Here is a 26,518-nt window from a genome sequence, read left to right on the forward strand (position 1 = left end):
AAATTTTAAAACGAGAAGAGGAGAAGGGAAGACACTGGATTTCTTGCTGTGTACCAGCCTTTACCTCCTGCTCTGTCAGATGGGAGCCAGCGAGCTCGGGGTGATGCTATGGCCAAGACCTGCTCTACACCAAAACTGTTGGTTAGAGCTGTAACTCATTAAGCAGTACAGTCCTTAAGATGAACACAAGATGCTCTTAGTGCTCTGGCATGATCAGATAGCTTATTTCTTTTCTGCTGTAGGAGCTCCTGCCCTGGTAACCACCACAGCAATGCCAGCATTGTGTCCCCTCTGCTTGTGCCACCTGAACTGTGTCTGGGTAGCTGTTGTGCAAAAAAATGTCTCGTATAGAGATCTCCCATCTAGATTGTCTGGGAAGATGCTAAAGATCAAGGAAGCAGTGCTGGGGTGCAGTAGGGGACACTGATACACATCCAGCAGCCCGGTTTGGTGTGAATATTTTGTCTAAAAGAGATGTTTCTGTGTCACAGAGTCCTGCTGCGGTTTGACAGGCCCGTGAGAAAGTCAACTTTGGCATTTATGTTATCTTACTGCCCCATCCCCCAAATCAGGAGCATCATCTGAATAAGATGATGTGTTGTAAAGAGCATTAAAAGGTATAGATGGGGAAGCTAATACAGAACTTAAATAATTAGCAGTAATTTCTGTTACACTGGGGTGGAAGATATTTGCATAAGTTAGTTATTGACAGAATTGCTTAGGTTCCATCTCGGCTAAACTCTCCCTGACAAATTCTCACTTGAGAGCTTACAACTCTTGCTTGAGCCAATAAACTGAAAACGGCATCCAAAAACCATTAGGTACGCCTTGATATTACAGAATGCAGGGAAAGCTTCCCTGCATGGTGAAGCCTCAGGCAGCCCATTGTTCCATGGTTAACTTGAAAGCTGATTATATTTAAACGTGGACTGTTATTTTATGCTTCATCACTTTAAGATAGACCTTTGAAGGGGCATATTCAGAAAATGTCAGGGTCTGAACAGTATGTCCCTAAATTTCTAAACATTCTTCTGATATTAAAGGGTCAGTTTCCCCAGGGTGACATCTGGAGAGGGAAGGAAATAAATTTTACAACTCTAAAGAAAGTAGTAATGGGAATTTTATTTTTGCTTGCCTTTTTTTTTTTTTATTCAGCTGTAAGTATACTTTATTGAAAAGTGACCCCAGAAATTTTTAAAAGTTTACTGAAGACTTCTGTTTTCTCTTTTTAGATGCAGAGATTTGCTGGCCTAGAGAGACTGTTTAGGAAGCTCTGAGCTCACTGACGTTGATGTGTTTGGGAAAGACTAGGGATGCTGCAAATCTAGAACTCCAGTACTGACAACTTTTTGCTTCTAAATGCATGCATTGCACCAGTCTCTAACTTGTGGCTGCATGAAAGCCTCATGCAGCAATTGGAGGCACCCAAATGGCTCCTGGAGATACGACGATGGTTCTGTTATCTGCAGCAGCTTTACTGTCACATGAAAAGTAAAAGTGCCACAACCTGACACTTCTCAGCTGTGGAGCTGGCTTGGACCAACTCCAGAGCTCGTGGCCAGGTGGCAGCTGTGCAGGCTCAGTGCGGAGGGATGATAATAGCACGGAGCTGTAAACAGGACGCTCCACCCTGCCTCGTCGCCTCGTGCTGTGCTGTGCACGCAGCCTTTGCACCATAAGGAGGGGCAACCTGCTTCCAGCAGCACCCTGCCCTGCATCTCCCAGCTGCCCCCTGCTCTTCGGGCTTCCCGGTGCTGCTTAAAAACAAACTGAATTGTTGGGTAGCAAGTACATGAGTTGTACTTCATGAAAAGGAATGACAGTTCTTGCTGTTCATACATTAATAGCTTTAGGTGTTTGTCAGCCATCGTACACAATTGTGGCCTCCTATGGTAACAACTGCATCGTCTCCTCTGCTCTTGGTCATGTCTGTTCTCGAGGTCCTTTCAGGCTGGTTTGGACTGTGTTGCCCTGTTGAAGGTTTGGAGTACAAAGGTGACTCCACTCACTCTGGATGTGATGGTTATATCAAAGGGGGCCTCTTGGAGAGCTTTGTAGGGGATGTGTGCTGCCAAAGCGTTGTGGGAGAGGGACTGCCGTATCGCAGCAGCTTTCAGTTCTTCTGCCAGCAGTCTAGTTGGGGAGAGCAGCGTGAGAGGAAGAGACAGCTGAAGTAATACGTAATGGAGATGCAAGTAACATAGCCTGTGGGGGCAATGAGGCACTGAAGAGGAAGCTGCAAATACTAATGAGTTTCTAAATTAGAGTTAGTGGTAGCTGTCTTACTGTTAACTGTTGGGAGCAGGGAGTGTGCCTTGAAATGCCAGCTGGACCCAACACAATAAGCCTTTAATCCAGTGTGGACCTTCCGAGGTGTGGCTGTCATGCAAGGACTAATGCTTCTCTTGCCCTCCCACGTGGCTTTTTGTTCCTACCCTTTTCTCACCTAGAACTCAAATTCCACTGCTCAAATGGTATTTTAGCTGATAAAAAGATGTATTTAACAGGCCATGTCCCTGGAACAGTCTCAGCCATGAGCCTGCAGTGGGTGCCCCAGCATATTTGTATACAGAGGTATTTGGCAAACACAACATAGTGCTTAACAGTTTTAATGCTGGTTTTAGTGTGGTTAACTCGCTACCTGCCTGCCATGCCCTCATTTTGGGGAGGAAGGGAGAGAATATCTGTACACAAAGCACCTGGAGCAGAGCTGTGCATGGCCTTAATACCTTGCCAGGAGGCCACAGGGCTGGTTCTAATGTGCGTGGTAATTTGCATGTCTAATCAAAATGAAATGCAAACAAACCTTCCTGCTGGCTTGAACTTGCCTCTTTCTTGCTACCTTTTTGGTTTTGGCAATAACACCTTTTTTCAGCTGCAAGGGTGACGACAAGGTTGCAGAAAAGGGCAGCTGTGCTGCCTGCCTATGGGCCGTGCCTTGATCACATCTAGTTTGGAGCTGGCCAGGATGCAATGGAGGAGACGGGGAGGGTGCAGCAAAGCGCATGCTGCGTGTCTCCCTTTGCTGTAGCCTGCCAAGAGACACTTGGCTCTCCATCCTTGCGATGGGATTGCGCTGGTGTGCATCATTGCTGACATGCAAACTTAAACTAGTCTTATTTACAAAGCGTTGCTGTTAATCATGTTTCTAGCTACTGTTATGAAAGTAATGTCTGAACAGGCAGTGCGGCCATCTCGTGGAAGCTGGGCAGATCCAGAGCTCCTGGATTTGAGCTTGGGCCCTGCCAACGACGGGTTATGACAGTCAACAGGTTGCACGTCTTACTTTCTGATCTTTGCTGAATGAATGCGCACACATACCAATCACACCAAGCACTCATGCAGTCCTGCTGGAGGATCCAGAACTTTGCAGATGTGTTCTCTTGGCCTCCTTGAAACTGGAAGCGAGCATGCTTCCTTGGGGGAAACTGAGGCACGCAGCTTCCCTTTTGCTGTTGGGTCTTACCATGAGTAAGAGCCTGGGTTCTCTGACTAAGCACTGTGCTCCAGCTAGTAAGAAATATGGCCTTATAGACAGCATAGTGTTTTGGTTTTTTTTTCCTACAGTGCTCATGCAAAAGCAATGTGGGCATGCTGAGTATTTCACTTGGTTGTGTAGCAGCTCCCTCGACTTCGACTGGAATATCCAATCAATGATTTCAAGCAGGCACTTAAGGACTGCAATAAAATCTCTGCTTCTAGAGAAGCAATCTCTTGGTGATAAGCGTGAATACAGCTCTCTGCGGTGGAGTGGAGGAGCGAGTAGGAGGGCAGATTGGGCAGTCAATCCACCAGCACTTGCTGGCCCACTCTACTGAAGTGGTGTTTCTGTTGCTGCTTGGTTTTCGATGGCTGACCTGAAGCAGCAAATCTGCCTGCGCTGAGGCTGGGCAGCCGCATGGCCTTGACAGGGAAGAGCTGCTGCTGTTGCGAGAGTGGGAACTCACTGGGCACGTTAGAAGCAATAGGACTCTGGTTTCTGAAAAATAAATGGACTTTTCCAGGCTCTATGTGCTAGTTCCCTTCTTGTGATCTTTGCAATGCATGTGGGCTTGTTAATTGTGATAGCTGTTGCTGAATCTTGGCTTTGGAAGCCTAATTTTCTTTTCTTTTCCCCCTTGTCTAGCTAGCGTTCCCTGTGCTGCTGCTGTTGAGAAGACCTGCCGTCCCCGGCAGCCCCGCGTGCGGCGCACCTCTTCGCTAGACACCATTGTGGGCTCGTACCTGTTGGGACAGTGGCCAAGGGATGCTGAAGGAGCTTCCACTTCGTGCATGAATGACAAAGCTACCCAGGTATAAGCACCTGCAGACTGCCCTTGAAGTCCCTGGGCCAGGAGAGGGTTGCAGAACTGAAACGAACTGTGTAAACGGGGGGTGAATAGGGAAGGCATTAAATTTCCATCCGTCCAGCTGCAACTTTCTAGGAAGGCTTTTTTCCCCTTTTGCTTCTCAGCTTCAATTGATTCCACTTTGGTGCAGAGTTAGAATTTCCTTGGCCTTGTTTGGAGGCAGATGGCCTCTGGCTTTCTTCTCCAGTACTGGCTCAATGCTACTTTTTTTTCTGGCTTGCAGTTCTGGGCCAAGTCCTTATATAACACTCGCAGGCTGTGTGCCACACGCTGCGAGAAGTCAGGGGTGCTCCCGCAGAAGGGATCGTGAGCACGAACGGCACAGCTCTCTACTGTAGAATGGAAAAGCTCCAGACCTCGAGGAACTCTTAGCAACCTGTAAATATTACTCTATGGCAGCAAATGGTGCCTGCCTATCTGCAGAGGTGAAAGAATTTAGAAGGATAAGAGCATCCGTTTGTTTAACAAGTCGTTTATTTAGCACATTCAATCTCTGTTAACTTGCTGTTTGATCTTTGCTATTCAACAATTTATTACTGGGCTGTTTGCAGGAAATTCTCAATTGGATTCCAACTTCCATTGTCCTTTTCCAAAGTATTCTTGCCTGCTTTTGTTTCAGTTCTAGTGCCCAAGTGCACTGCTGAGGGCAGAGGGCATGCTGGAAAGGAAGGGAAAGAATTTGTCTAACTTTATTTCTGAGTCAGGGAAGCACACTCTTCCTTTGTCTTCATCAGCAATGGTAGGAACACTTAACCCCAGTGTTCTGGGGCTAATTAGTTTTTCTGCATGTGGCCCTTTTGGGGAAGGAGTTGGAGAAGAGGGGCACCTCCTTCTTCCCAGAATGGAAGATACCACTATGTTAATTCAGACTCTGCTGAGCATGGAGCTGGTCACTCCTCTCTGCAGTGAATAGGCCAGGTGTGCCGCAGTCTTTCATCAGTTATCTACAAGTGTCTTGCAAATGCTAATTTTACCTTGCAACATGCCTGTGAAATGAGCAGTGATCTCCACTGTTTCACACAGAAACCTCTGTGTGGCAAATGACTTGTCTGTTGAAAGCTGGGAATAAAGTCCTTGGTTCTAGACTTCCCTGTGTATTAACAAAATGTTCCTCATCGTAACCTCCAGGACTTTGCCACTCCTTCCATGTTTTCAGGCTCAATAGTTATCAAACTTGGGACTTTCTCTGCTAGCCAGTACATGTTTACTTCCTTCCTTATTCAGCTACTGATCAGCTGTTTTGCAGAGCTCTGTAGATTTGCTATCATAAGGTGGTTAAGTGAGAGATACAACTGCAGGTGCTCAGTGTGGGGGTGAGGATGGCAGCACTATACATGATTGGAGCTTGTGGCTTTATCTTGATGTGCAAAGCATTTTTTTCTCTCCTTTTTCTGAGGAAGCGGTTTTGCCACAGTTAGTACAAAAGGTTCTGTAATTTCCTTCTGCCTTGACAGTCCGCCTGCGAGAGGTGGGACGCGTATGTGCTCTTCATTTTCAGGCCTTCCTATTGCACACAGTGTCTTTTCTTCCTTTTTAGGCCCTAGTTTTTTGTTAGCACTGGTGCAGTGCTCAGTGCTCTGAGTGTCACAGCAATAGGCTGCAATAAGTGACTTCTCAAACAGGGCTCAGGAGGCTTCCAGCGAGTTGTGGAGAGTTTCTGTCACGTCCTGCAAAGCGGGACTGTTGTTAGCAGCTGGAGTTCAGCTTCCCACGGACTTACTTCTCGCAGTGATGCGGAATAGGGCTGTGGTCTTGTCTTTTAGACCTTTGCCTCTTCTCCTTAGCGTTCTTATGTGTGATCTACTGGGATATAAAATGACACAATGTTTTGGGATAACGGCCAAACAATGATGTTTGAGTTGTTTAGGAGAGAATATTTGAGGTAGGAAATGAGATCAGATGTGCCATGTGCTGAAACTGCAAGGTTGGTCTTTGCCGTAGGATTTCCTATCGCATTGGTCTGTTCCTCAGCTCTGTCTGGCACGGTTCAGGGGTGGCACGGGGATGGCTGCGACCAACTGCTCTGAGCTTAGCAGGACTTCAGAGCAATGGTTCACGCTGAATGGATTTCTTCTCTCAAACCAAACTGAACACTAAGTTGAAAAGAACCGTGCCAGGATGTCTGCTGCTTACAGGCATTGCAAAACGGAGACCTAGACAAGAAATGGTTTTAGCTGTAGGGAACGCGGTGTGCTCTGCTTACAGTGGTGTGTGTAAGGAGGGGTTTCATTCAGAGCCTGTTAAGTCAGGAGAGGCTTGGATTTCTGCCTAGAAATCACCTGTATCCCTTTACAGAAGGGAAACCTGGTACCTCTCTAGGTAACTTGCCTTGTTCCTTTGGTTTAAATAGATTTTAAAACCTGTTTTGAGAGAAGAGGCTTCTGTCATCCCTGTGACTCAACAGGGTTGTTTAGAACAGCTGCTGTTCTTGCAGTAGCCTCTGGGGAGATCAGTTAAGCTGCTTGGAGAGTAACTGTTCTCAGGCCCTTGCACCTTCTGGCAGCCTGTTGCTGAGGATGGAGGAGAGGAGTATCATCCAAAGCCTCCCACAGAAATGGCAGGCAGCAGTGACACAGGGTGAGTGTTTTGAGAGGCACTGAAATGTGATGTTGGGAAAAAATGATGGCTGGTCTTGAAAATGGTGTGCCTTGGGAGTGTTAAGATCCTGGAGTCTCTGCTGAGATGGCTGAGTTCAGTGCAAGGAAGTTCACACCCTTTGCTGATCAGATTAACAGCCCTTTCTGATTTCCATTGATATTCAAAATGTAGCTGTTGCTTGGAAAACAGCTGTGTAACGTGGTGCTGAGGCTGTTTTTCTGCATGAAGAGAGTCAGCTGAGAACTGCCAGCCCTGCAGATGGAGGGATGTGAGCTGGAGAGGCAGCTGGGTTCTTCCAGTGCTCCAGCAGCAGCAGCAGTCAGTCTGCAGGCCAAACTCTGGTTTTGGTTACGCCTTTGAACTCCGATACGGGAGCCTGAGGTCTCAGAAGCAAGTTGTGTGTTCTCACAGTTGGGTGAGGCTTTTCCTCTCGGTAATGCTTCTTCGTACAATGAGTGCCTGAAACCCTACGTCACTGTTCATCAGACGGGAGCCTGTGCAAGCAGTACAGGGGCGGTTGTGGTTGTTTCTCTGCAGTAACAGCTTGGTGCCCTTTATCTCGTCAGGTGCTTGTGGTGATTAAGCCACTGACTTCTGGAAAGTCACTTGCCATGTAGGTCTATGAGGTCCAGTTTCCAGATAGGCACAAATCTGGCCAAAATTACTTTGTTTTGGCAAACAATGGCTATGTCCTGATGCACATTACAGAGTATTGTATTAATGGGGGTAGAGTGGAATAGGACTGTGAACAGGCAGTAGCTGATCACTTATTCTTAGGACTCTACTGGTTTAGAGACTGGTGGTAAATGTTGTGATTATCCTCAGCCGTGTTTCTCATCACTTCAGACTCCAGTGTCCTGGCATGACGCAGAAGTGGGGAAAGCCAGCTCCAGTGCTCACAAGCGCTCTGCTTCTTGGGGTAGCACAGATCACCGCAGAGAGGTAAAATAGACCACTCCCAATGCTTGAGCAAGATCTGTGTTAGTTGCTAATGTACAGGAGGCTCCTGCTTGCATGGGAGGGGAGTGGGAGGACAGGATACTACTGAAGATGAGACTTTAGCCTTTGTTCTAATCTCTAACGCTCTGTGATACAACTAAAGACTGATTTTGTTGGCTTCCTCTAGCAGGCAGCTATTGTAAAGTAGCTCCACTGAAACCCAGCGTGTTGCTCGTCGGTGTCGAGGCGTATGTGGGTTCCGGAGGGGCCTGGTTCCTAATGCTCTGTAGGTGGAGGATAACCCAGATCTACTAGAGGAAAGGCACTGGCCACATTGCAGTGGGGGAGTTTGTGATGAGGCCTTGCGAGTACTTCTGGTCCACCCTTTGAGAGGTGGCTGGAGCTGCTGCTTGTGTGATTGAAACCGTTGCTATTTTGGTACTTCCTTGTGGGTTGGAAAAGTGGGGGAGGAGAGAGACAAGGCATGATCCTTTTTGGTGGAGGTGTGTTGGCTTGTCTGGTTCTGTAGCTGAAACTTTGTTTGCTAGATTGCCAAACTGAAGCAACAGCTCCAGCGAACAAAGCTAAATGGCAGAAGTGGCAAAGAAAAGGAGAAGAGCTCCCCGCTCCAGGGGGACCATGCTGTCCTTGGATCGCTCAGGGTACGTTCATGTCTCCCCCTGCTCTGCTGTCACTGTGTGTCCTAGTGAGGTGGAGAGCAAACTCCTTTGGGCAGGTGTCCAAGCTGTTCTCAGACTTCTGCTCTCATGCCTGAGAATGGAGAATCTTTTTTTTTTTTTCTCTTCTTCTCCCACCTCTTCCACATGTCCCTCTGCTTTGATCTGCAGTTAGTGAGTCTGCATGACTCTGCTGTCAAGTCTTCTCCCGTCAGCCTCGTGGAAGGCTTTGGGTGAGCCCTGGAGAGCTGTGGGAACAGGGTGTAACTGCTGAGTTTGTGCAGATAGAACTCTAATTTCATTGATTCTGGATTGTTACAGGACTCTCCTTCAGGCTTCCTTTCTCCATCTCCCATTTTGAGGCTCAGCCCCTGCTTGCATAGGAGCCTGGAGGGGCTAAACCAGGAACTGGAGGAAGCGTTTGTGAAGGAACAGGGAGATGAAGAGCTTTTGCGGGTAAGCGAAGGTCACAGGATTGCCCTGAAACTTCTGAGTGGTTTTGGAAATCGTTTCCTCTAAAGACACTGCCCGTATCTGTTTCTTGGCCATGGGGATGGTCTCTGTGTCTAGTTTTAGCTTGTTCTAGGCATGTAACTGTCTAAATTGGGTCAAGTGGCTGCTGGCTTCCCTCCTTAAAACTTGCTGGTGCTATGAGAGATCAGCCAGTAGTAATCTCAGGATAGATGACATCTCACTGACAGCTTTAAGACACTTAGACTGGCATCCAAAGGCTACTTCGTACTGTGCAGTTGTGGGAGAAGTGGTCCCAGGCAGCTTATGAACTGAAGTGCATTACGGGGTGCAGAACCCGATGTTCTCCCGGTTGCAGAAGGCTGCCTCGCTCCCTGAAGTGGAGGCTCTGCCTCTATCTGGATCCAGCACCCCAAGTAGCTGCTCTCTGTAGGTGCAACTGCTGTTAAACCTCTTCACTGGTGACAGGGGTTTCTTGCTCCTCTAAGACTTTGCTTCCTCCCTAGATACTGGATGTCCCAGATGGCCACAGGGCGCCAGCGCCTGCCCAGAGAGGCTCTGGAGATGCGTCCCTGACTCTGGAGCCCAGCAGTGGCAGCTGCAGCAGCCTCTCTCTTTCTCCTTCCCCTTCCGTGCCTCTCCGCCTTTCTCCACACACCTCGGTGAGGCTGGCAGCAGAAGAGCCCTCCTCTGTGGCGGATGAGGTGCAGCCAGATCCAAAGGAGAAAGGTAAACACTGAAAGCGGAGGGGCTGGTAGGTCAGGGGAGACAAAGGGGGCCAGTGCTACGAAAACCTCGGTGCAATGGCTCCTCCCTGTCTATGTGCTGGGTTGGAAGCTGCAGCTGAGATGGGAGAGAGGGTCTTGGCCAATTTGGCTAAATTGGAGTGGACTTTTTCCAGTACTAGATGGAGGATGTGAGCTGGGAGCTACACAGATAAAATGCTGCAGCTTTGGGGTATTGTAGCCTGCAGCCCCAGGATCTAGAAGAGCATGTCTGGTGTTGAGTTAGAGTGCTGTTGGATTCTTTTAAAAATTTCTCAAAAAGTATCTTTTCCCTACTAGAGGAGGGCAGCCCTTCGCCAGTCCTGGCCTTTGCTTCTTCTCCTCGACCCAACCACAGCTACATGTTTAAACGGGAACCTCCTGAGGGATGTGAGAAGGTCCGGGCCTTTGAAGAAGCTTCGTAAGTATGAGGAGTTGTTGGCAGAAGAGAACTCGTGTGAGGTTGGCCTTACGGGAGGATGCTGGGGTGGGGGCAGGAGGGACTTCTGTTGCTGCAATTGCCACCCCTGCCCTGTTCTAAAAGTAGGGAGCAGCCTCTAGGAAAAACTCCCAACAAAAACGTGGCTGTTCAGGCCCTGGTGAGAAGAGTTGAAAGCTGAATTGCTAACCCTCGGACATGCTCGGAAGGATCTTGTGAGTCCTTGCCCTTCCCAGGCAGTAGGTTTTTTTCGGCCAGCAGAGCCTCTGGAGGAGAAGGGGTGGTTCTCCTATAAATAAGTGCTTTCGAAACAAAACAGGCTCTTCATGCTGCTCTGTACCTGAAGAGCTGTCCAGCTCACAGAGGCAGTTTGGCTTTTAGTCAGGCTCTTTGAAAAGTGCACAACTCCAGGTGGTTTCCCAGTGGCTGCTCGGTGCCCTTGTGAGTGTCTGTTCCTAATCATGTCCACTCTGTCTCTCTCCTTCAGCTCTCCCAGCCCTGATCAGTCTTTTCAGCCTTCCTGCCCAGATAAGAACAAAGTGCACTTCAACCCCACCGGTTCTGCCTTCTGCCCCGTCAGCCTGGTGAAGCCTCTCTTCCCAAATGTGGGCCTCCTCTTCCGGGGCTTTCCAGCTTCTTCCAGCCCTGGCACGGGCACATTTACATCCTGCCAGCCCACTGCCCCCAGCCCCTTCCTCGGGGTGCGGAAGGACGCTACAGTAGATAGCTTCAGCGAGGTGTCCAAGTCTCCTTCACTGAATTACGAACACTGGAAGCGCGGCCAGCCAGAGGAGAACGTCGTCTTCCACAGCTCTCTCGTGGTGTGAAGCCTTTGGGAAAGCTTAGCCAGCAACAGCAGCTCTGGCTCCTCAGTGCGTCTCTGCCAGCCTGTGGAGACGTGTGCCTTGAAGGTGGGATGTGACGGCTAAGAGGCGGCCCTGGGATTGAGAATGACAGCAGGCTTCCTCCCGAGGATGATAGAAACTGTGAAGTTCAGTGTGCCACAGGACTCCGCACTGCTGGAGAGGCTTGTTTCTCTGAGCCTCCCCTGTTCAAAGCACTTTCCTGTGTTCTAATTGTCTTTTGTTTCCTGTGTGATTGTTTTGCTGGTGAAGAGCAGCCAGGCAGTGCTGTGGGGAGCCGAGGCAAACTCAGGCTCCGTGGCTCTGTGAGCGAGGTTGAGCTGGGAGAATTCAGGTTAGGGATTCCTCGGCATCCCCTCAGCCCTGCGGCTGTCTGGGACTGCTGAACCCTGGGAAGTGGGATGGGGGGAGAAGGGGTCTGTAGGACAGCTGCCCTGGGATGTATTGGAGCAGAAAATGTTGTGTACCTGCACTGTGAAGACAGCTCATCTTCCTCAGAGCGGGCTGGAGAGCAGTGGATCCCTGATTGTGCCTCCCCTGGACACCTCTGCCCCCGCCTCGGAACACGGCTGGAGCTTTAAGGATGCTGTGCAAATGGGGAGAGCGCAGGTGACTGGCAGCAGGCTTCCACGGATCTGTGCTCTGGAAAGCTCGTCCGACCGAGGGCGAAGGAGGCACCTGAGACACGAGCTGCCTGTCCGGTTTCCCTGCGTGTGGGCAGAAGTCTCCCAGGTGCCTTGGCTGTGCCGCAGGAAGTGGGGAGGGAAGTGAAAACTGGCATTGCACAAAGGTCCCGGGTGGGGGGGTGGTTGTTGCTGCTGTAGAGAAACTACCTGCTGCTTTCCAGCCGTGAGCCTGGGCGGCCTGGCTGGGGCTGGCTCCCTGGGGTGGATTTTGGGCCCCCGCCACCTTACTGAGGGGCCAGAATTTGTGTAGGGAGCTGTGGCTGGGCAGGAGTCTGAAGCACGGCTGCCTCCAGCAGCGCTGTCCCGATGTGATGCCTTAGAAAGTGAAGCGGTAACACGGGAATGTTGATTGTAAAGCCTCCTGACAACAAAAGTATTTGATTTTGTGTTCTGTTGCAAAGGCTGGGGGTTGTACTGAAGAAGCCTATTTTCTTGTATCTGATGTAGAAACTCTATTTTCTTCCAAAGACACTATTTTTGCAGCTGTTTGAAGTTTGTATTTTATGTATGTAGCGCGAAGCTTAAAGGAGGAATGTTAGCTTTGGAGTTCTTGTCTTGTGTTTAGAGGGGTTGTTTGCAGATGCTGGTATTGCCAGTTAAAAGGAAGCAAAATAAATATTTCGGGCATCCGCAGTACTTCTTTGGGATTTAATGGATCTCGAGTTTAAACTGGGGGGAAGAGTTCAGCAAGAGAGATGCTGGAGCCCCGACCGGGCTGGCAGAGTTAACAGCCTGAGGGTGGGCGGGGCGAGGCGCGGAGGGGAGGAGCTTCCCAGGCCCCGCCCGCCCGCGGCGCGCGACGGTGCCGGAGGGTGAGGCACGCGCGCGCCTTCTTTCCCCCCCCGCCCCTCGCCGAGTCGCTGAGGCGACGGCGGGAACGCCAACCAGGTCCCGCCCGTTAGCTCCGCCCCCGCTGGTGCAGCCAATCCCCGCGCTCCACATCGGTTTGCGTCACCGCAAGGGCCGCGCTCAGCGAAGGTCCCCAGGCCGGGGGTGCCCCGGGCGCCGCCTGCCCCGGCGGGGGCACCCCACGGCCGTGCCCGCGGCCCAGCCGCGGCGGGGGAGACCCCGGGGGGGGTCTCGGTGCTCCCCCCCGGACCGTCCCCGCCCGGCGCCCAGCGCCGCCCGCTCCCCGCTCCGCCCGGCGGCGAGCCCGGCAGGGAGGCGGGCGATCGCGGCCGAGACCGGGCGGGTCCTGATCGACCGGCGGGCGCAGGCCGGGCGTATGAGGCAGCCCGCTCCGCCGCCGCCGCAGCCGCCGGCCGCGCTGCGGGATGTGGCGCTGGACGTGGCCCCGGCGCTGAGCGGCCGAGCCGCCGCCATGGGAGCGAACGCGAACGGTACCGCGCTGCCCGAGCGCCTCCGCCTACCCGTCTGCTTCCTGGGCGTCTTCGCCTGCTACTTCTACTACGGCATCCTGCAGGAGAGCATGTGAGCGCCGGGGAGAGGGAGCCCCGGGGGCGGCCGTCCTCGCTGCGGGTCCCGGCCCCGGGGGAGCCTTCCCCGGGCTGGGTCCCGCCCGGTGTCTCGGCACGTCCCCGGGAGAGGGAGGGAGGCAGGCGGCTCCGGGCCGGGCCCCCGCCGCTGTCTTGACCGTGTCCCGTCCTTTCAGCACACGGGGACGGTACGGGGAAGGCGCCGAGCAGGAGAAGTTCAAGTACGCCCTGACCCTGGTGTTCATCCAGTGCGTCATCAACGCCGCCTTCGCCAAGCTCCGTAAGTCGGGTCTCGGGAGCGGCCAACCGGGACTTGACACCCCCCGGGGGTGGGCTCCGCTCTGGGTCACTAGTCCGGGGTTCTCCCCCCCCGCCCTGCCCCGGAGGGGACGGTTGCGGCCGCTCTTTGGGCAGAGCATCGGCGTCGAGCGTCCCTCACGTCCCCAGTGACGTTCTCCTAGAGGTTTGGCCGTTGGCAGCTTCTCCTGACTTTCTTTTTCGTCGTCGTCCTTGCAGTGATCCGGTTTTTCGACGCCGTCAAAGCGGATCGCACCCGGAGCTGGCTCTACGCCGCCTGCTCGCTCTCCTACCTGGGCGCCATGGTTTCCAGCAATTCGGCTCTGCAGTTCGTCAGCTACCCCACTCAGGTGGAGTGGGGCCGGGGAGGGGGGCGGAGGGCGTTCGTGTGTACGGCTCAGCGCTCTGTTACCCCCTAATGCTGGGGGTACCCCAAAAACGGGCACTGTGCAGGGGAAGCTAATGCTGTGGAAGAACCGGCTGGTGAAATGACGTGGAGGGAAACTGTGATTTTTTTACTTATTTGCCTGTAGCCGCGTCTGTGGGGCTGTAGCACCGTGTTTCAGTCAGCACTGGGTGTGTAGAGAGGGGTTAAGAGAGCTCCGACTGTTCCAGAAAGAGAATAACAATCCCTAGAGACGATGGGAATTTGCTAATTGGGAGTCGGCACTAACGTTGGAGGGCTTGAGACGATTTCTGAAACCTTCACCTTTCATTTAGCAGTTGCTCTGTGGTGGGGTTGGGGTTTTTTTTGTTTTTTGCACGTCGTCTTTTTTGAAGTATCGGGTATGTTGTGTTGGAGGGGTGCAGCAGGGTGGTCTGATCCCGTCAGGTCACCCCTGTGTTGCTGTGATATCTCTTATCGCCAGCACGCGATGATATGTGAATAGTTAATACAATTTTTCTTTTGCAGGTCCTAGGTAAATCTTGTAAGCCCATTCCAGGTAAGCAAATTTCACATTTCTTCTCGTACATTTGAGTGCATTACTCGTGCCCTCAACGAGGACCTCAGTTGTTGTCAAAATAGTGCATCTCCCCTCCTGTCTGCTCCGCCGCGGGAAAAGCGAGTGGTGTTTTATCTGTGTGTCATTCTGTTGGGCCAAGTCAAACTCCCGTGAGAGGGTTCTGGGAGCGGTTTGTGACGTTGCTTCTTTACAGTCATGCTTTTAGGAGTGACTTTGCTGCGGAAGAAGTATCCACCGGCCAAGTATCTCTGCGTCCTCTTGATAGTCGCAGGCGTGGCCCTGTTTCTGTACAAACCTAAAAAGGGGGCTGGGAGCGATGACCACGTCTTTGGCTACGGAGAACTCCTTCTGGTGAGCGCTGCCAAGGCACAAACAACCCCGGCAGGGGTGAGGAGGAACAAGCAGTTACAACACCGATAAGGCCGCGTCCTTTGTACCTCAAGCGTACCCTAAAGCTGATGTGGAAACACTTCTGCAGAAGGACGCCTGGGTTTGATGGGTGCGCTCTTAAGCTGTGGTATGAGATCAGTGCACACGCACATCCCTCTTAGCATGTGTTTTGAGGCCACAGAATCACTATTTGATAGGTGATTGGGGTGTTTAAAAAAGAGGGAGAATGAACACTCAAGATCTTCCCCATAGAGAGGAAATAAAGAATGAAGGTTTTCTTTGCTGCCTCTTATCTCTGTCTCATCTTTTCTTAGCTGCTGTCCCTGACCTTGGATGGGCTGACTGGTGTATCTCAGGACCACATGAGAGCTCACTACCAAACGGGTTCCAATCACATGATGCTGAACGTTAATCTATGGTCCACCTTGTTCCTGGGGGCTGGTAAGGAACACCCTGCAAAAACCACAGCCACCGTGCCCAGAGACCGCCCTGGGACAGACGCCCTGTGGGAAAGAGACGTTGCGTCAAGCTCCAAAAATGGGCCTAGAACACTTTTTGCAAATTCCTTTATGTTTTGTTTTGGTTTTTTTTTTCCTTTGTATATAAATAGCCGGGGTTGTTCAGTGTAGCTCTGCTCATGCCCACTAGAGGACACCGCTTCACGCAGAGTGTAGCTGCCCAACGCTTGCTCACATGTGAGAAGTCAGGCTAGCTCTGTGCTCCCGGGTTTCTACCTGATGGCGCTCTCACGCTGACAGAGAAGCAAACCGTACCAGTGTAGCTTTCAGCTCCAATTAGGGAGTGGCGCTTCTAATTGATTGCTGGGGACTGTTTTGTCAGAATTGGATCTGCAGTTAATGATTGCTTTTTTCATTAATTAACTAGGAAGGTGATCACTTTTTCTCCTGTTCTCTTTGTTTTCCACTGTGTGGAATTTAGTCTTTGCTTTTAGTAGCTGCTGTTGGGTTACAAGCGTAAACTGAAATTATACGTAAACTGAAATTAATACTACTGCTCGGGCTGCCTCGGCTCGTAATTCATGCTTTTCATCTTGATCTTTCTTCCAGGGATACTGTTCACTGGAGAGCTCTGGGAGTTCTTGAGTTTTACGGAACGCTACCCTAGCATCATTTACAACATCCTGCTGTTTGGCCTGACAAGCGCGCTGGGTCAGGTAAATACGCTTCCCGTGTTCTGCAGTCTTCATGGGGATGTGTTTGCCCAGTTCAGAGACGGCAAAGTAAGGCTGCTTCACTTTCCGTTGCTTTGGCTGTTGCTTGCTTTCTGTACAGGCTACCTTCAGACTAAAACAGGTTTAAGTTTGTATGCAAATAGTCAGGATTTGAAATAAGATTCTTTCGGCTCTGGCTCAATGGCTTTTCATCCGAAAAGAGGATCCGTGTTGTACTTTTTCCAGTCAGACTGACAAAAGGTGTCTGTTTGTTTTTTACAGAGTTTTATTTTCATGACTGTGGTATACTTCGGACCTCTGACTTGTTCCATCATCACCACGACCCGCAAGTTCTTCACCATTTTAGCGTCCGTCATTCTGTTTGCCAATCCCATCAGTACAATGCAGTGGGTGGGGACGGTCCTGGTGTTCTTGGGTAAGTCTGGGAAGCAAACACCTGAGGCCTTTCCCCTGTTAACTTAAATAGAGATGAGGTATAGCGAGGGGAGAGCTAAAAAAAGACGCTGGTCAAAAAAAATCTAATAGTACTAGAACAGTCTGGGTGGAAGAGCAAGTTAGTAGCCTTACCAGTGCACGGAAGGAGGAGCGCGACTTCTAGCAGATCTATTAGGTCTTTCCTCAACCCTGCACTGGGTGAGTCACTGCCTCTGAGTGCCCGTTAGTAAATTGCTGCTGTTAAGCTGATTTTTCACAAAGTTCCTTGTGTTATGTTTGTTTGAAGAATGTGAAGAAACTTTCTATGCACATGGATTATTTTATCTCTTTGCAGGCCTTGGACTCGATGCCAAATTTGGAAAGGGAGTAAAGAAGACATCGCATTGAGGAAATGGTTGATCTCTGCAGTTGGAATGAACTTTTAATTTATTGTCTTGTACCTCAAAATCTGTTATGAAACTGGACTCAGGATAGGTAATCAGAAGGAGAGTGTTTGGATTTTTTTTGTTTTAGTTTTTTAATGCTGAATTGTCTTAAAAGTGTAACACTTTAGTTTTAATTGTAATTAAGCTTTTTTTTTTTTTCTTTAATCAAGGCTGCATTACTAGATCCTAGCAGCAGGATGGAATTCTTGCCTTAACAGGAAAAAAACCTTCATATCTTTATTAAAGAAAAAGTGACAATGGCCACTTTTCCAGAACTTTAATTTCAGTATTGTTGGCTGATCTTGGGGAGAAACAGCACACTTCTCTCCAAGGAGAGGGCTAGTCTTAGAATTATGTTAGTTCTTTGATGCAGCCTGGCAGGATCCCTGGATTAAATTGAAGACAACCCCCTCTTCTGATTGATTGTATGATTTTTCCATAACTGAGTTGGTGGAGCAGCCAGTTGGACATTCTTCCATTAAGACAATATGTGTAAACACCGAGATGCATTATATCCTTCAGCTGAGCCCTTCTAAAACAGAAGCAACTCTTGGCACCTGTAAAAGTTTACAGGAAACCTGTTTAACCAGTGGGGCCCAAATTAATTCTTTTCATCCCCCCTGCTGATGAAGAAACAGGACCCTCTGCTGCTAAAACCATGCCAAGGTTGTGTGACAAGAGCTTCTAAATGTTGAAAGGGCCCTTGTTAATTACCCACCATCATGGTGAGCTTTCGAACACCCGCTCCTGAGCACAGGCTAGCTCCCCAGTGTTGTATGGGGAGGAGTTATTATCATAATGATGCCTTCAGAGTTGGGGAGCAAAATTCTCTGAAGAGCAAACTTTACACATGAAAGCATGTTTCTACCAGCTGTCGCTTGGTCTCCATCTGTTCTGTGGCTTTGGCCTTTTGCCCCTCCAGATGGGATCTTGATCTCTTTCCTGAGCGGCTGTTGTCAGTCTCTCTCTCTCCATCCCCTGCTTCCCCCACCCCTCCAGTGTTTCTTACAACTTTTTTGGCCTCAGATTTCATTTTCATTTAGTCTGTCTTACTATCCTATAGTTCTGCTCAAACAACACATTTTGTGGAAAATTAAACCCCAGGGTATTAAAAGATTTTTCTTTGTCACCTTCGCCTCTTGGCTAACTTACATTGTCTTAAAGGTCAAGTGATAAGTAGCAAACAAACATGTTCTCAGTAGTAGAGAATCCTGAAGTAAAAGTTTCTGTGACTTAACTCCATGAATACTGCCTGGTGAACACCGTGTGCTGGCATCTGGTACTGTATGGAGATTCTGGCTTCCCTGAAGACAGTTACGCTTCCCAGTATCTCTAAGGTAATGAATACTATTTCCATTTTACAAAAGGGAGCAGAGAAATGGCATGACTTGTTCATGAACACTGTGGCAGAGATAAGAATTAATTAATTATCTTTTGTGTGATTTAATCATAAAACTGTCTTTTCCCTGTGTTTATATGACTTGCACTCCTCTGTCTCTTAGCACTATCTTAAATTTAACCAATTCTCAAACTCGGCAACGAAAAGCAGCAAAAAGATTCTAGGCAAACTCTCCATTCTGTTAGTTTTGCAGACTTGTTTTCCCTTCTATTAAATTAGTCATCTAATGTAGGAATAGACCCAGCTCCCCTGTCGGTGTGCAAATACAAACACCTGAAAAATGCATTATAAATCACTTACTCCCTCAACCATCCACTTCGTTGTGATAATCTTGGAATTTCTGTTCAAACGTGTCGCCTGTTAAGAATATTTAAGTCATTGCTGTTACAAACCACTACTCTATTCTAGAGCTACAAATTGTGTGCTACACATCAAAGGGAAATCACTCTATCTTGATTCTGCAGAAGCAGAATTGCTTATTAGCAATAATTCAATACTCACTAAAACTCTTGGGAAAGTATATGATCAGAAATTGAGGGAGTGAGATAGCAGCAACCTTTTTCCACCATGTTGTCAGTCTGTTATTGGTGATTTCCTTTTTATTTACAGCATCTCAAGCCAAATTGCCTCTTCTGTGTACAGAGACTGCTCTTCCTGAACTCTTCTCCCCCTAGTAGCTCTAGGAGAGACTGTGTCTTAAAAAAAAAAAAAAAAAAGACTTTGTTAATTCTTTTCTTAACCATTGAAAAGAAGCCAATATAGTTTCAAGCGAACTCTTGCCCAAAGCCACAGGTCTGCCCCCTTCCCCACACTGCAGCAGCCTAGACAACCAGCAGAAAGAAAGCTGGGAGCTGCCTAGAATCTATTTTCTAAGCCAAGATCTGTCTTTACCAATATCTCCAACTTGTCTGTATTCAGAGCACAGATTTAAAGATCAGTCTGCCAAAAAGAAAGAAAATAAAGGAGATTTTCTCTCTCCTGATTGCTGCAGGCTCCCTTGACCCACTTTAGCTCTAAAGTCTATTCCTGGTATTGCTCCAGCTTGGTTCTTGCTGCACCTCTGACTCTTAGTAAGAATTTCTTAAAACAAAGGCAGCTCTTGTACCTACCTTGAGCCTGAATCCTTTGGATTTCCTTGGACAGCTTGCTGTCTTCTCTCCAGACCTCACGTACTGCTAGATCCCAGAGGAGGCTACAAAAGCAATTCAAGAAGCTATTTTCAAATCGGCACTGCCTTTTCTTCTTGGACAGTTCTAACACCACTGCCACAAAACAGGTCCCCAGCTTTGAGCTGCTGGGAGGATTGCTCTAATACCTCTCCCCAGTGACAGACTGGTTGCCACATTTTGAGAAGCCTGCCTGGTGGCTTTTGGTGTATGTTCCTGTTTGAGTTCAGCTGTCCCTTTAAATAAAGACAGGTAAACTCCAAGGGAACTGGGTTAGGATCCAGTAAAGTTTTCATCCTCCGTGTTACTTTTTCCTATTAGAAATGGTAGCTCTTCTTCGAGGCACCTTTTGCAGAGGGATAATTATGTTTAATAATTTTTTGGCTTTGTTCTTTTTTTTATAAACAGCGCAAGTGTCTTCAGAGGCAATGTTTGAATTTTTTGTGAAGTATCAGGAAAGGCTTTCTGTCTTCGAGTAAGAGATTAGTGATGTACAATGTGTTGACAGAACTTACTGCATAACATCTAGGGTATGGCTGTGCAAAGGAATCTCTAACTACTGCTGGCAAGTTATATTTTGCTTATTCAAAGAAGGAAGTGTTCTGTTGTAGCATGTGTACCTATAAGCAGCTCAGAGGTTTCAAGGAATCAAAGCACAGTGCCCGGGTTCTCTATCAACAGTCTGGGCTTTACCAGTTCTGCTATGACTCAGTTCATCTCTGCTTTTTTTTAGGCATTCTCCAGTTTATTAGAAGGGTGCAAATCTAGTTAAATAAAAAAAGACTACCTTGTTCTTTTTAGTCTTGTGTGCTTGATCTGTCTTTCTTTCCCCAGCTGTAAGCAAGCAATAGTTTTGTGATAATGCTATATTTTCCAAAATGAAAAGTTTTTGTAAAGTGCAAAACATCACCCTCTGCAGCCAAGATGGTAGGTGCTTTGAACACTCACTGTGTAATGTTTTGAGTTTGGGCTGACTTGCCAAGGAGTTACTAAACGGAATGCTTGTGGTTTGCTCCTTCCTTAGCGGATGTGACTGGTCTTTCTCTGAGTAGAAGAGGAAGGGAAATCAGTTGAGTAGGAGATTAGTTTATTAAGTGCCTTAGACAAAGCCCTGCAAGTGCAAAACATGAAGGTCAGACTGAGAAGTTAGGAAGAGATTCCACCTTCCTCTCCTCTGCTTTTTGTTGGCTCCGGAGTCCCAACTCTGAGTCCATTTATGACTCAGCTAGTTACCAGCAGGGGGAACTCTTATTTCAATCATTTTCTAGAAATACAAGGAGAAAAACAACAAAAAAGCAGTTCCTCTTTAATTAGTGATATAACTGTATTTCAAGTCTTTGTGCTTACAGTAAAAACATAATGTGGAAATCGAGGTCTTCCATTTTTATTCTGCTTAATTCTTTTTGACCATCAGCAGAGACTACATTGAAGATAAGTCATTAGAAGCTTTAGGACAATCACCGTCTCTTCTGCAGAATGGCCTTCAGTACAGATAGCATGGGTATAAATAAGTATGTGCACACCTGCATGTCCTCTTGTCCTCATGTAACACAAAGAGCTGGCTTCCTGCACAGCAGCAGCCATTGGCATCAAAGTCGATGTTTTTGAAAACATTTCTGCCAGAATTCTCCTAGGAACCTTGTCAGTTCTTGGTGGTTCCAGGGATATGAGAAGAGTCACGCACGTACTGAGAATAAACAGCAGATTACATTGCTGCAGTGTTTGTGCCTGTTGTCCCTCCAGGAGGAACTCGCTGATGTATCAGCTAAGAAAGGTGAAGTTTTATTTCATAGCTAACTGAGACATGGCATCCACAGGGGGGAGAATTTGGCAGCTGCGTTCCTTTTCCTTTCATCTTCCTTGTTTTTATGAGCTCCTTCTGCAACTCCATCAGCAGCTGTTTAAAAAACCCCAAATGTTTAGAGAGCACATAGAATAAGGTAGATGATACTGTATGCGTGTATATCTTGTAGAGTTGGATATAATTGTATAACAGTGATCATTTTCTGGTAACAGCATAGCAAAGACGGATGCTCAAATGACAACAGCTTAAGGGATAAGGACGTTGCCATTACTGCTTTGAAATCAATGAATTGCTAACCTTGAAGATACCAGTTAAAAACCCCAACCCTAACAGTCGTTCTTAAGAACAACTAGGATTTATGCTGTGCCACTCAGTTAAGAGTCGGTGATTATGCGAGCTTATCCTACAGGATTCCACACAGTCTTGCAAAGGAAATGGGAATTCCTATCAGATTTCATGGACCAAAAAGCACATGAGAATCAGAATAGCACCCATCGGGGAAAACACATGCTAGCTTTAGAGTCCCACTTTAGCATATAGTAAGTTTATGCTCACTAGTAGTAGGAAGAAGTTTGTAAGGCCAATAGGGATGAGATATGCATTTGAAATATATACTCTTATAATAAACAGTTTCATACTTAGATTTACAGTTCATACTTAACAATTTCAGCAACAGTGATCCAGGGATGCATCTAACGAACAGGAAAAACAATATTTGCCTCAGACTAAAACTAAGCTAGATGTCACACTGGAATGAGGTATTTAAGGCTCTAAATATTTTAAGGAAAAAAATAAGATGAAAAGTGCATTTAAAGCGTCAGAATTAAATTAGCAAAAATGGTCATATGGCTTTTTTCCTTTTTCTTGCTATGCTTTTCTACAGTGCTTGCAATGTCATTTTCATTCTTTTTGTATATTTATGCACGTATAGGATCCTGAACACTTAATACCACCTTTGTCGTCACAGTTCAGTTACTTTGGCAAGCTCACAGCCTATTTTCAAAGTTTTTATCAGCAATTAATCTGTTCTAAAGGAAAAAATTGTTCAGAAGACAGCATGGTTTTCATACACAGTACTTGTTGAAATACTGACTCATTCATTAGAGGTGTTTTGCTATAAGAATGCAAAAAAAGACTGCCAGAGTCAGGGATGGTGGTGTGTTTTTTCGTGGAAGTAGGTTCAGGTCCTTTACTGGGTCTTCAGTTACTCCAAGAGCAGCACAAATGTGCAGCATTAGGCATTCCCAAGAGCAGTTCTATTAGCACAGACCAGTTGCTGAAGAATCCATAAAAGTTAAAATCCAGCCAGGTCAGTCATGGAAACCTTCCATTACTTGGAATGAGGACTAAGTCTTTTGCTTGACTGAAACTTGAAAATGGGAATGAATGGAGTGAAATATTTTAATAGGCATACATAATTTGGGGGACAGCAAGGAAAGATTTCCATAATGGTGCTTGTACATAGTGATTTGGTTTTCTGCACATGGGACTAGTACCCCCTACTTTTTAATCCAATGTTGTTGTAATTTCCCCTTTACAATAGCCAGTTTAAAGACAACACTAAGGAATCTTGCAGTGGCCCTGGAACATGAATAGAGGGCATACTAGGCCCATCTGTAATGGCCTTTTCCCATCAACAGCAGAAAACTGTCCTCCAAAGGACTATTTCCCACCTAAAATTAAACATTACAAGGCAATAACAATCTCAACCCTCTCAAGTACACTCACACAGTAGGGATCATTGTCTCCAGTTTCTGTGGTAGTGGAAAAAGTAGACAGTTGAGTTTGTGTCCTCTGGCAGCATGATTGCCTGACATTCATTAGCTAAACTTCTAAAAATCACTTCTCAGAACAATGCAAACTGTTTTCCAGGCAAAGGCTGCCTCTCTTATTCCTTATCGGCTTTGAGGAGCGGAGTCTGCTTTCCAGACAAATTTGCAGCCTGCTCTGATTTAGTTTATTCTCAGAATTGTAGTGTCACTTTCTCCCAAGGTCTTGAGAGATCTCATTCAGTGAATGTGATAGACTATAATTTGTTAATTAGTTTTACAGTGAATGTGGCAAGAAAAACAAAATCCTTGTCTCGGGATTAAAAAACACCGCCATTTTGGATTAGCAGATTCTGCCCCTGCCTTAGGACCTGTGTGGCACTCCAATAACCTAAAGTGTTCCAATGATTACCAAGTTTGTTATTTTTGTATGAACAACTAGACTAGATCTGCAAAAAGGGAGTGTTCCCAGCCATACCTGGAGAGGTGTAAAATTCAGATCTGAACACACTAAGCACAACTGAATTACCAACTTCTTTAAATAACAAGGCCTGAGATGTATCAAGTTGGGCACTTCAAATTAGTCCATAGTTTTGACATAAGCGTTATTTTCTCTGGTTTGATAAATTCTAAGATGTCTTTTTTTTTTCCCCTTCTGTCTATATTGCATGAAGCATATTATCACTTAAAATCACAGAGGTACTGGTTAAGATAGCTTCATTAATATTCCTAAGCAGCAAGACACCATTAGCTGATAATTCAGGAAATGCCCAGGAAGAAATCAATTATTTTTGCAGTCAGTAAATATTTTAGGAAGTGTGAGTTACATAAATCTTGGGAACCCATACGGGATGCAACATTTCACTTCATTATCTATAAACTTACCCAGTCACAGAAAGGGATAGCACAGTCCAGTGAAAAAAGTAGTTCTGTAAATACTGGAATTAGCAACACCTAGTTTCCTACAGATTTGAGGTTTGTGGTTGATTGTGGCTCCCATTTAAGCTTTCTCCATATGCAGCATATTCAGAGTTTCTCCCCCATGCGGACACACTAGTGGTTATTAAACTGTAGTGTAATGTCTTAGAGCGCTTGGGGAGGTCCCTTTTCTCTACCCAACCCTTACTTTGATGGAATGTGGTAGAATGCAATGATCTTTGAGACCTCTACTTCTTTTTTTTTAATTTGGTTGGAAAACACTGCTGAATTAGAAGTTATTGAGGGATGGGGTAGAAAGATAGGAACAACCTAAGCTTTGTCTCCTTAGGAAATCAGGTTAAAGATAATGTGTTCGTGCAATTAAAGACTACAGCATACAGATCTCTACAATAAGACCAAAATATTGCATGGACAACCTTACTTTTGGCTGGTCTTTATGGCTTCTGAATGCTTGGTTTTGAAATCACTGTTCTAGAAAACAATTTTCTATGCAGTAACTGAATGCATCTTCAAATGAAATTAAACATCTGAATACTCATTACTGCCATTTTGGTTGCAGTAACTTAATGCCATAATAGTCATTGCAGGGCATTGCTAATGAGAAGGCAAAACCAACTGATTAGCTCCACATTAAGCTCTTGAATTCTGTAAGGATGTTCTAGAGTAGCAATATTTAAGTCACAATACTTGCTAGAATTTGTGTAATAAAGTGCATATTGACAGCTAATATTTATCATTGTGTTGAAAGCACAAACTTAGAGAGAGCTCTCTTCCACCAGCATTAAAAAAATAGAACAAGACTAAACTGTCATCTAGTTGTGAATCCTGATGTTGAGTAATTGAAAAATTCTTAGTTTGTGGATACCTTAAAAATGCTGCTTTTCCCTTAACTGGTGTTATTCCCTGCAAGGTCCAGGCTGCGTATGCATTTTTACAGTCTCCCTTTACTACATCACTTCTCTTCATTGTTCCCTACTTTTTTCATACTGGATTTACTTCCTCTCTTTTTCTTTTTTTTTTTTTTTCCCCCCCTTCAGCTGTTTGAGCCCTTTATGCTCATTCATACTTTCATGCTCTGTTATACAGAGTGAATCTTATCCTCGATTTTCAACTCTTTTGTCCAATTATCTCTCTGTACCTCTAGAAGGGGAAAACAGCAGTGATAAAAAACCTTCAGACTCTGTTACAGTCCGTTCCCACTTCTCCACTAAGGAAGATTGCTGTGATAACATTGAAGATTAATTCTTGTTTGTGGAGAAAAGCTGGTTTGAATAAATCGGAGGACTTTTGACAATGTTCTGAGCTCCTCTACTCTGCAGGTGCTAGCAGAGTTAACAGCGTCTTGGAGAAAGGAAAATAATTTCACAGACCATTAGGGCTGGTGGGAAGCAGCAGGATCAGGTTTTAATGAATACAGGATCAAAAGCATCTTAAAGCAAACCAGCACTGAAAACAAGAGCAGGCTCATCAGGGAAGACAGGAGATGCTTCTAACGAGAAACAAAGCACCAACTCAAAGACGTTAGGGAGTCACTTTCTCACAATAGTGCATTTTAAAGTATAATTTCCTCTTCTAAAAAATTAGCTTTGATACTTTTCCAATACATGCAAAAATAGCACCATGAACAGATTCCCTGCAATTAAAATCTCTAAGTCAGAGTTTTTCCAAAGGAGGTCAAGATTTTGTTAAACAATGTTTGTTTTCTCACAAATAAAAGTAGTTTTTAATCACAGCAACAATGACTAAGTTAAGTTATCTTAGAGTATTTTGAAGGCAGGAAAGCAAATTTGGACAAGAAATATGCATAGCAGGAAACTCAGAATGGTTCGTATGTGAAAAAGGAGAGTATCCCACCACTACCGGGAGACACTTTCTCATAGAAGTGCTGATCGCTATTGTGTTTTCTACTGAATTTAATGCTGTATGTATGTGGTGGCTGTGCTAGAGCAAATTTATCCTTTCATGCTCCAAGGGACATAGGTGCTACTGGATCCAAATGTAATGAAAGTAGAAGCTAATTGCTTAAGTGCTCAGGCAATGATGGTTTTGAGCACATGCATAACCAGAAACTGGCAACACTTAAGTGAACTTTCAGGTAAGAAAGGGCAGTACCTGAAAAATTTAGGTACCCGTGATTTTATACATCTGTTGAAGAAGAACTGGTTTTAGTCATAGTTTTGAATCTGGATGCCTAAAACCCACCTAATTCCTATACTCTTCTGGATTTCTGCTTTGAAACTGGAAGCAACTGGTTTTCCAATTTTGTCTTTTTTTTTTTTTAATATGAGTAAGCTGCTTAACTTCTTTACACTTTTAAAAGTTTTAAAAGATGGGTAACATTCAACTTACCCTCCTACTCCATCCAACACTGAAGATGACTTAATTTATAGTGAAGGAAAAGTGGGGATACTGGACGCTATCTAGCTCAGTACTTGCTATTCTGTTGCAAATTAAATTTTGAGGAAAAGGGTTGCAAAAGAAAAAACTCACCAGTTTCCTTTCCCTGGAGGATGCT

General features: G+C 46.6%; 2 protein-coding genes across 11 annotated transcripts in view; both read left to right on the plus strand.

Moving 5' to 3' along the window:
• FAM117A (family with sequence similarity 117 member A) overlaps positions 1 to 12,419 on the plus strand; it is a 33,875-nt gene extending 21,456 nt beyond the window's left edge. For 6 of the 10 annotated variants that reach the window (XM_052785259.1, XM_052785260.1, XM_052785261.1 and 3 more), the window contains 7 exons: positions 4,127 to 4,293; positions 7,773 to 7,889; positions 8,435 to 8,548; positions 8,885 to 9,019; positions 9,541 to 9,763; positions 10,099 to 10,219; positions 10,725 to 12,419. In XM_052785259.1, the coding sequence (XP_052641219.1) occupies positions 4,273 to 4,293; positions 7,773 to 7,889; positions 8,435 to 8,548; positions 8,885 to 9,019; positions 9,541 to 9,763; positions 10,099 to 10,219; positions 10,725 to 11,064 (1,071 nt within the window). In that variant the 5' untranslated portion in view covers positions 4,127 to 4,272 and the 3' untranslated portion in view covers positions 11,065 to 12,419. Of the gene's footprint in view, positions 1 to 3,448; positions 3,472 to 4,126; positions 4,294 to 7,772; positions 7,890 to 8,434; positions 8,549 to 8,884; positions 9,020 to 9,540; positions 9,764 to 10,098; positions 10,220 to 10,724 lie in introns of those variants that run through there. The other 4 variants (XM_052785255.1, XM_052785254.1, XM_052785256.1 and 1 more) reach the window with 4 other exon arrangements.
• A 559-nt stretch (positions 12,420 to 12,978) lies between these two features.
• Positions 12,979 to 17,207, plus strand: SLC35B1 (solute carrier family 35 member B1). The gene is made up of 9 exons (XM_052785263.1): positions 12,979 to 13,217; positions 13,399 to 13,502; positions 13,739 to 13,869; positions 14,433 to 14,463; positions 14,678 to 14,835; positions 15,189 to 15,315; positions 15,942 to 16,048; positions 16,328 to 16,481; positions 16,836 to 17,207. Exons 1-9 carry the CDS (start codon positions 13,012 to 13,014, stop codon positions 16,886 to 16,888), a joined length of 1,071 nt encoding a protein of 356 aa, XP_052641223.1. The 5' UTR covers positions 12,979 to 13,011; the 3' UTR covers positions 16,889 to 17,207.
• Positions 17,208 to 26,518: the final 9,311 nt, after the last annotated feature.

This window comes from Harpia harpyja, chromosome 4, assembly GCF_026419915.1.
Source record: "Harpia harpyja isolate bHarHar1 chromosome 4, bHarHar1 primary haplotype, whole genome shotgun sequence".
NCBI classification, from domain to species: Eukaryota; Metazoa; Chordata; class Aves; order Accipitriformes; family Accipitridae; genus Harpia; species Harpia harpyja.